General features: G+C 39.9%; 1 protein-coding gene across 1 annotated transcript in view; it reads right to left on the reverse strand.

The window, feature by feature from the left end:
- RABGAP1L (RAB GTPase activating protein 1 like) overlaps positions 1 to 10,359 on the reverse strand; it is a 920,113-nt gene that overhangs the window by 446,647 nt on the left and 463,107 nt on the right. Inside the window, exon 13 of the mRNA XM_007947094.2 lies at positions 1,758 to 1,871. Coding sequence (XP_007945285.1) covers positions 1,758 to 1,871 — 114 coding nt within the window. The remainder of the gene's footprint in view (positions 1 to 1,757; positions 1,872 to 10,359) is intronic.

Consider the following 10,359-nt stretch of genomic DNA (forward strand, 5'->3'; position numbering starts at 1 on the left):
TTGGAATCAGCTTTATGGCAAGTGGTTTTGGTTTTGGTTTAAGTACTACATAATGGGAGCTCTGGTGACTGCTAACCAGAAGGCTAGAGGTTCAATATTATTTTTATGACAATGAAGCAAAATTATATAAGCTATAGGCACATAGAACCATCTGTTTTGGTTATATGAACAAAATATCAGGTATCAATTAGAAAAAAATAGGGGGGGGTCACTGATTGGCTGAAATTATATTAAATAATGGGGTGTGGGTGAGGGGGTGGATGTTGTTCCATATGCCATAAATCAGACTCTTCTAAGTAAAACTTAGAAAATGTATACATTTTGATATCCTACTTATAAAGGCCAGACATTAATTAGCTTATAGAATTTCAAAGCTGGAAGAAAATTTCAGTAAGCGAGGAGTGGGTGTAATTTTTGCCTTTCTTTAAGCATATAATGAATATATCATATAATTTTTTCTGTATTGTCTAATGGTTTTGGTATTTTTCAAACTAGATAATATAGCACTTTTCAGAGATCAGTATGCTCTCAGATTTTAAACCACTTGTATTTCTAGCTCTGAATGATACATATAAAATTGTATTTCTGATCAGTGTATATTTATAATCCTCTAAAATGACTAGATTAAATGATTAAAAAAAAAAGAGTAGGTGGAGGGCAAGAACATGCAAGAAGGACTTTAATGAAAGCTGTGCCATTTGCAGAATTAAACATCAACCCTACTTGGTTAGCATATGTAGGCGAATGCTTTTGTAAGTGCTTCTGGGGAAAAAAAAAAAAAAAAAACTCAGTAAATATAAAAGGAAACAGATATGTGGGTATACTTCTGCCTGCCTACGGGTTAATCTTTCTACTCACTAAGAAGGCTAAGTATGATTATTTAGGAACTGTTTATCTAACTTGCAAACTAGCCATGGGGTTTGCATTTTCTTCCTGTCACTACCAGATTTTTGCATAGTTTACTATTTGTTAACAATCTCTACTGGAATGGCAGGTAAGGACAATATGCATGTATGTACCCATCACACTTCAAAAGGGATCTGAAGATCAAGAGTAAAACTTTGTTCAATGGACTTTGTAACTTTGAGTTTTTGGCCTCAGTCAGCACTGACAGTATGTATTGACTGTACATAACGATTTTAAAAATCATCCTGTATTTCCTAAATAATCTTGAGAAATTAGTAACTTGATGGCTATTCTTTACAGACAGAGACAGAAACTTTTGTTTCCAAGTAGAACACAGGAAAAGAGCTTTCTTTCAGGCCTACTAATAATGAGGGAGAAGGACAATTTCAAAATGTAACAAAAACTGCACAAAGATGTACAGTGTGGCATAACTCAGAGTAAAACAACAATATCAGAGAACTTGCAAGTATTCAAGAATGGGTGGCATAGATTCTTTCTCTCTCTTACTGTCAAGAAATAACAAAGGTGGCAAGAAAAATGCTACATTATCTTGTCAGAAGGGCAGTCACCTGGGACTCCTCTGAGCTTTTACTGCAGTACTAAGAATGCCTCTGTTCCTTTCCTGTTAGCAGCAGAGCCAAACTGAGGCCACAAAGTGCTTCCTTTCTCATGAGAAGTTAGGGGACATGCAGCCAAAAGATCACCTTCAGGCTCAGTACTGAAACCTGGTAGTACAAGTGTAAGGCAGGGCACATGATACAGTACAAACAAAAAATGAAGACAGAAGAAATCTTTAAGGTGGGGTCCTGAACCCCGAAAAATAAGTAAGAAAAAGTAAAGTGGAGCCCAACCTTGCAGATCTTGTAGAGAGATTCCTGACCATCTCCTCCAGTATCTTTAAAGTAATCATGTGCAGGAAACGTACGATGAATATCTCGAGTAATAACACTCTCCTGGGCTGAGTCCTAAAAAAGGAAATAAAAGCATGGTCATTAATTTTTAATTTTTTAAAAAAGCTATGAAAAATAACATATATACATGGTAAAATAAAATAATCCAAACAACAACAAAAAGTATACCTTACCCTCAAAAATCCCTCTTCCACCTCAGATCCATAGTCCCATTCTCCTCAGACAAGTGTTTCCAATAGTTTCTTTTGTGTGCTTTTATCTATTTATTTTTAAGTGTATGTGTATGGGGGAAGGGACATAGAGGAGGAAAAGAAATGAAGAGAAGTTGTATATATGTATCTCTAATCTTTGCCTTTTGAAACACAAAGAGAAGCAAACTGTATCTGTTCCCTCCATTTAATAAAATAACTTATAGAATGTTCTTTATACATACATATAAAATGTATTTCATTCCTCAAATAGCAGCTAATCAAAAGAATGAGGTTCACCTGGATATGGATATATCCTAATTTACTTAACAATCTCCTATCAGTGACTATATATTTTTGTGTGATTGTTTTCCTATTTCTACTACAAACAATACCAAAATGGACATCCATAAATATATATCTTACATATGTTCAAGAGCAGATCCTAGAGGTGGGATTGGTAGGCCAAAGGGTATGATTATTTTCATTTTTGATAAAGGTACTTTCCCTCCAGAGATGTGGTACCTATACATACTCCCAACAATGGTAGGCTGTGCGTTTCTCTACACTCTCCCAATAGCACATATTCTCTAGCTTTCTAATCTTCAACAACTTGAAAAGTGAAAACCCAGGCCATATTACACAATTTAAAAAGTAAAAATATTATCAAACTTTTCCCCATGGTAGGTTAATTATCTAATTTACTCACTCTCCAAAATAAAAGATCTGCAAGCTACTATATGAAGATTATTTATGCTTTAAAGATAGACCTCAAGATCTTTTTTTTTCTTTAGACAGATTCAGGATGTAAAAGCTTAAAACTGAGTAAAATTCTAAGCTTTGTAAGAAACAATCAGTCATTTGATTTGAATTTCTTCCTGGAAATGTTGGTTGTTGTATCTATTTAAATATCAAGAAAATAGGATGGGACTATGTCTAGCAACCCTGCTCATGAAAATATTTTGTACAATTCAAAGAAGCATCAAAGACAACTAATTGCAAATTAAAAGTATTGTTTAATGTCTTCCTTCCATAAAGATTTAAACAAATCCCTTCTTTCAGCCTCAAATCAAGAAAGAAAAAAAAATGTTTAATATATGAGTTACTTTGATGAATTCTATTTCCCATTCTCTTTCTAGCTGAGAAGTATACAAGAAGAAGGGGGTAGCTGATTAGCTCTAAGTTAAGCCAGAGCTTTCTCTTGCTGCCTTTTTCATTTCAGCTGCCATTTCATGCTGGGTGGTAATTAGACCTTATAAAGTGAAAAGCAAGAAAGGAAGCAAACTGAAAAGTTACAAATTTGCTAGCAAGCACCAAACATATTGCAAATCAGTTCAGAGGAAATTCTGTTGGCTTAAAGGAATGGAAAGGAGCTCCAGCAGCTTGGCTGCTAACTGTAAGGTTAGCAGTTTGAACCTACCAGCCTCTCCGCAGGAGAAAGCAATGGATGTCTGCTTCTGTAAATATTTACAGCCTTAGAATCTCTATGGGGGCAGTTCTACTCTGCCCTATAAGGTCTCTTTGAGTCAGCAATGGCTTTGATTTGGAAAGGAATGTAATGGTAAAACTGAATAAAAATGGTACTTTAAAAAATCACTATAACTTAAATGAAAGGATAAAGAAAGTTTATCATTGTCAAAGAAATTGAGGTTCTAATGATAAAACTTTGGAGAAGGCTGAGGGTATAGAGCAGGGTAAGTATAAAGGTAATGTATAAAGAGATAATAACATGAAATGTTGGTTTTATCTCTTCTGTTACAGAGTCCACGTAGACCAAAGTTTATTGCTCGGGTTTTCTCCAGTGCCCAAGACCATGTATAGGGTTGGTAGACAAATGTTTCTACAAGTATATCTGTATGTTCTGTAAGAACTGCCAGGTACACAGTAGAGCTGACAAGGGACAAGGTTGCAGTCACTTCTTGGCCACAGCCAGTTACCTGGAGGGAGCAAGTAGTTGGACCTGGGGCTTGTGACCATGGTTGCAGGGGATATCAAGCTCAATTGGTATAACATACTACACAAACACAATTTCATATCCTACTTTGGCAAGTAGCAACTGGGATCTTAAAAGCTTCAAGCAGCCATCTAGATGCAATGATGGGTCTCTCCTTGTCCAGAGCAAAGAAGAACAAAGAAAACCAAAGACGCATGGAAACAATTAGTCCAAGTGACTGGTACATCATGCCTCATATGATCCTCAGCCTGTATGACTATAAGACCAGAAGAACTAGATGGTGTCTGGCTACCACTGTCAACCACTCAGAGGGGGATCTATGTAGTAGATCCTGGATAGAGTGGGAGAACAATGTGGAACAAAACTCAAAATCATTTTTTAAAAAAGGGGGAGGGAGCAACCAGGTTTGCTCTTCTGATAGAGCCTGGTGGAACTCCTGAGACTATGACCATAGCTGCCCTTCAGGTCTAGAACTGAAACCTCTCTTATGGCCTCCAGCAAAACAAAAGATAGGCATATGAGCTGAACATTTACATTAGGTAGATACACTCCTTGGACAGATCAGTCATGGGAGAATACAAGGGCTGTGTATGCACAGGGAGACAGCTCATGGGGGAGGAGTGCATGGAAGGGAAGGACACAGGGAAGAGGTGGCTATGGGGAGGAAGTGGGAGGAGAGCTGTTGCATTGTGAGGGATTGCAGACAATGTCCTGAGACAAAGTGTATGTGAACTGCTGTGGAAGATGAATTTGCTCTGTAAACTTTCACCTAAATCACAATAAACATTTTGAAAAAAAGGAAATACAGTCTTGGTGATAGAAATTAACCAGAGATGGGATGATAGACTTTTGCAAGATGAAAAACTTATTGCAAATAACTTTTTCACCAACATAAATAGCAGCTATACACACAGACTTTGCCAGATGGAATACCAAAGAATCAGATCAACCACATCTGTGGAAACACGCAATGGAGAAGCTCAGTATCTTCAGCCAAAACAAGGCCAGGAGCTGACTGTGGAACAGCCCATCAGTTGCTCGTATGCAACTTCAAGTTGAAGTTGAAGAAAATTAAAACAAGTTCATGAGAGCCAAAATATGTGCTTGATTACATCCCACCTGAATTCAGAGACCATCTGAAGAACAGATTTGATGCACTGAACACCAGTGACCAAAAACCAGACAACTGTGGGATGACATCAAGAACATCATACATGAAGAACACCAAAGGTCAGTAAAAAGACAGGAAAGGAAGAAAAGACCAAAATGGATGTCAGAAGAGACTCTTGACACTTGCTCTTCAATGAAGAGTAGCTAAAATGAATAGAATAAGTGACAAGATAAAAGAGCTGAACAGAAGATTTGAAAGAGCAGCTCGAGAAGACAAAATCAACTATTATAATGAAACATGCTGTTATGGCTTTCATTCAAACAGAACAAGGGGATACTGCATGCTTTAAAACCTGGAGTTAGAAAAAGGGAAAGAAACAAAAGAGAAGAACACACTCAGCATTTCTCAGTTGAAAGAAATGAAGAAAAAATTCAAGTCTCAAGTTGCAATATTCAGATTCTATGGGCAAAATATTGAACAATGGCAGGAAGCATCAAAAGAAGATGGAAGGAATAGAGAGTCACTGTATCAAAAAGAATTGGTCAATGTTAATCCATTTCAGGAGGTGGCATATGATCAAGAATTAATGATACTGAAGGAAGAAGTCCAAACTGCACTGAAGGAATCAGCTAAAAACAAGGCTCCAAGAATTGATGGAGTACCCATTGAGATGTTTCAACAAACAGATGCTGCACTGGAGGCACTTACTCATCTATGCCAAATAGATGGAGAACAGCTATCCGGCCATCTGATTGAAAGAGATCCATATTTGTACCCATTCCAAAGAAAGGTGATCCCACATAATGTGGAAGTTATCAGACAATATCTTTAATATCACATGCAAGTAAAATATTGCTGAAGATAATTCAAAAATGGTTGCAGCAGTATATTGACAGAGAACTTCCAGAAATGCAAGCTGGATTCAGAAGAGGACATGGAATGAGGGATATTGCTGCGAATGTCAGAGGAATCTTGCCTGAAAGCAAAGAATACCAGAAAGATCTTTACTTGTGTTTTATTGACTATGCAAAAGCATCAACTGAGTGGATCATAACAAATTATGGATGACACTGAGAGGAATGGGAATTCCAGAACATTAAATTGTGCTCATGAGGAGCCGGTACATAGATCAGGAAGCTTTCATTCAAACAGAGCAAGGGGATACTGCATGCTTTAAAAATAGGAAGGGTATATGCATCAGGGTTATATCCTTTCATCATACTTATTCAATCTGTGTGCTGAGCAAATAATCCAAGAAGCTGGACTATACGAAGAAGAACATGGCATCAGGATTGGAAGAAGACTCATTACCAACCTGCTATATGCGAACAATACAACCTTGCATACTGAAAGTGAAGATGACTAGCAGCACTTACTTATGAATATTGAAGACTACAGTAGGAAGTATGGATTACACTTCAACTTAACGAAAACAAAAATCCTCATAACTGGACCAATAAGCAGCCTCATGATAAATGGAGAAAAGATTTATGGGGTCAAAGATTTCATATTTCTTGGATCCACAATCAACTCTAATGGAAGCAGCCATCAAAAAATCAGAGAAAGTATTGTACAGGGCAAATCTTCTCCAAAGACTTCTTTTAAGTGCTGAAGAGCTGTGGTGTAGTAAATTACATGGTATGGTTTTCTAGCCATTGTCTTTGTAACTCCCCCTTTGTCATGAACAACTGAGTAGCTGCTTGTTAAGCCATCCACCTGGGACAGCATGAAGTAATCTGGGGAAGTTCGCTCTCTCTCATGTGTTGGGATTGGTTGGTTTTGCCACTCTGACAGGCTCAAAATGAGCCCTCCTAGAGAAGGAAGTTTTCTGACTGCTGCCTGAGTAAGTTGTGCTGCTGAGAGAGATGCACTGCTGAGAGAGAGAGATGCGAGAGAGAGACACTGCTGGGAGACATGCTACTGAGACAGACTGAGAGAGGCAGCCCGCTGAGAGAGACTGAGCGGGTTCCTGAACTTGAGTTGTAGCCTGTTGCTTCCCTAATAAACCCCATAATCTATGAGTTCTCTGTGGCTACTGCAGCAAATTATCGAACCCAGCAGAGAGGTGGTAGATACTGCAGGAGGGATGGTTGGTGTCTGTCCTCATAAGAAAAGACCTTGGGCTGCTGATGGTGATTCTCTCTTCCTCTTGAGGAAGGAGTTAGAGGAGATCAAAAGATGCTGCCTACCTGCCTCTTTAGCAGCTGGTGTCAGAAATGGTGGGATATGTTGCAGTGGTCCCAGACTCATAGAAGCATGGGAAAGAAAGGGCCTGGGAAGTGAAATTTTGGATTCTTAGATGGTTACTTTGGTTGATGTTACCTATTAATGAGATAATTGATCCAGAGGCTTTGGTTACACCCAGCCAAAGGCCCAAGGCCATATATATAAAATGGGAAGATCATTAAGGTAAAGAGATGAAACTGGAATGTCTTAAAAAGGATTATGTGATTTGGATTATGTGTTTATCTGAATGTACTATGGGCACTGAATGTTCTGCAACCTACCTGTATGTTAGAAATGATTATGGGGTATAGACAACAGAGAGCATGTAAGTCTGCCTTCAGCCTATACTTGATTGGATATGTTAAAAAGGGAAATAGAATTTGCCAGAATTGAAATTGAAACACAGCCTTTTGTTTCAAACCCTGTGTGTAGAGTATAGGGGTCTCTCAGTAGTTCTGGGTGGGGCTCAGGTTTTCAGAAAATCTTTCTGATCAGGTAGAAAACCTGAGCCCCACTCAGAACTACTGAGAGAACAGAAGATCTGCATTTGAAGACAGGACCTACAGGGGAAGGGAAAAAAAACAACAACAACCTGTTTGGCTTTTTAAATTTCAAGGAAGCGATTTGGCATTGGGTGCATCAAAGCAGGAAAGTCATGGTCCATGAGAGAAACCCCTGGAAGTTAAAGGAAGCCAGCGAGTACTAGGCTTATATGCTGCTTGCTTGTGACCACCTGGGTCCACTTGATTAGAAATAGGGGAAGTGCAGCAATGAAGAACTGGTTGAGTTTGGCACTGTTTGACCTAGGCCACAGAGACTGCAGATGAGAGGACGGGCTGGCTGGTCTGAAGTACAAGGAGTCGTGAGCCTACGGGCATTGAAATAGTCCCTGAGGACTTAGGATGAGAGAGAGAAGGTGCTGGCTAGTCTGAAGGGAAGAGTGTGACTCCCAAAAACCTGGCAGCTGGAACCCATAACCTAGCTGAGATGGCTAGGGCTGAGCCAACTAGAACCCAACCAAATGAAGAGGAAGATGTTTGATAGTGAGCCAGTGTTAAGCTGCTGCAATGTGATAGCTTGCACTGGGCTAGACTTTTACTTGTTTATGGATGCAGATGCCGAAAGTTCCAAGCAGAACAAAAGATTCTTCAGAGAGAAAGTAACATGTTTGTCTCCTCAGAGTACTGATTGGATAGAGATGGGCAAATGAGAAATTGCCATCTAAAATGGGGGGAAATAAAGGCATGAAGTGGCTGGCTTACACACTTTCATGGGTGTAGTTATTCTTGGTGAAGGGGATGTTAATTTTGGAAGTATAAAAGGGAAAAGCCAGGAGGTGGCCTGTGGTGTAGTAAAATACATGATACGGATTTTCTAGCCATAATCTTTGTAACTCCCACTTTGCTCGAAGCAATGGAGTAGCGGTTTGTGAAAGTCATCCATCTGGGGCAGTAAGAAGTAACCTTCAGGGGAAGGTCACTCTCTCCCAGGTGTCCAAAACTCTGATGTTGGGATTGGTTGGTTTTGTCACTCTGTCAGGCTCAAAATGAGCTCTCCTAGAGGCAGAAGGAATCTCTCTGACTGCCAGCTGAGAAAGACGTGCTGCTGTGAGAGACCTACTGCTGAGAGAGAGTTGTGCTACTGAGAGAGACTGAGATAGACAGCTGGCTGAGATAGATGGCCAGTTGGGAGAGACTAAGTAGGTTCCTGAACTTGAATTGTAGCCTGTTGCTTCCCTAATAAACCTCATAATCTGTGAGTTCTGTGTGGCCACTGCAGAAAATAATCAAACCCAGCAGAGAGGTGGTAGGTGCCATGGGAGGGACGGTTGGTGTTAAGATTAGTAAGAGGGCTGGAGGGTGGCAGCCTGTCTGGCCTCATAAGAACAGGTCTTGGGCTGCTGATGGTGATTTTGTCTTCCTCTTGTGGAGTTAGATGAGGTCAAAAGATGATGTCTCCCTGCCCCTTTGTTGATGCTGTTATGTGCCGTCCAGTCGGACCCAATTCATAGCGACCCTTCTTTGGGTTTCCGAGGCAGTATCATTATGGAAATAGATTGCCCAACCTTCCTTTCAAGGAGTTACTGGTGGGTTTGAACCTCCAGTCTTCTGGTTAGCAATCAAGTGACTTAGGCACTACACTACCAGAGCTCCTCCAACCTCTTCAGCAAGAGCAAAAATGTCTCTTTGAAGACTAAGGTGCACCTGACCTAAGCCATGGTATTTTCAATTGCTTCATATGCCTGTGAAAGCTTGACAACAAGTAAGGAAGACTGAGGAAGAGGTGATGCTTTTAAGTTGTGGTGTTGGTGAAGAATAACAAAAGCACAATGGGCTGCCAGAAGAATGAGCAGATCTGTCCTAGAAGTGCAGCCAGAACACTCCTTGGCAGTGGGAATAACCAGAGTTCATCTGACCTACTTTGGTCATGTTGTCAGAAGGGACCATTCCTTGCAGAAGGAAATAATGCTTGGTAAAGTGGAGGGTCAAGAAAAAGGAGAAGACCCTCAACAAGATGGATTGACACTTTGGCTGCAATGATGGGCTCAAGCATAGCAACCACTGTGAAGATGACACACAACTGGACAGTGTTTCATTCTGTTGTACATGAGGTCACTATGAATTGGAGCCGACTCAACAGCACCTAACAAGAACAACAACAAAAGTGATATGGCCTCATTTTCTTGGAAGGTTGCCATAAACAGTGTCATTACTGACAATTATCCTCAAAAAGAAAAGAGGGAAAAAGTCACTCCTGCATGGGCAGCTACTTCACCAAGCTCCCAAAATGTATAACTCAACTCAATATTTACTTCTCAGTAGATGTGTCTCCCACTGTGCTCCTCAGAGTCCAGTGTGGTTTAGTGGCTTTGGAGCCACACAAAATCACAGTTCTACTTCTGGCTCCCCCCACTTAATATCTATCTATAGGAGCTCAGACAAGTCATTGAATCTAGGTAAATATCAGTAAATATTCACCTGTAAAATGGAATGTAATACCTAATGTATAGTATTGTTTGTTGTTGTTGTTGTTGTTATGTGCCGTCGAGTCAGCCCCGACGCA

Source organism: Orycteropus afer, unplaced genomic scaffold, assembly GCF_000298275.1.
Source record: "Orycteropus afer afer isolate SDZICR_OR568_19922 unplaced genomic scaffold, OryAfe1.0 scaffold00175, whole genome shotgun sequence".
In the NCBI taxonomy this organism is placed as follows: Eukaryota; Metazoa; Chordata; class Mammalia; order Tubulidentata; family Orycteropodidae; genus Orycteropus; species Orycteropus afer.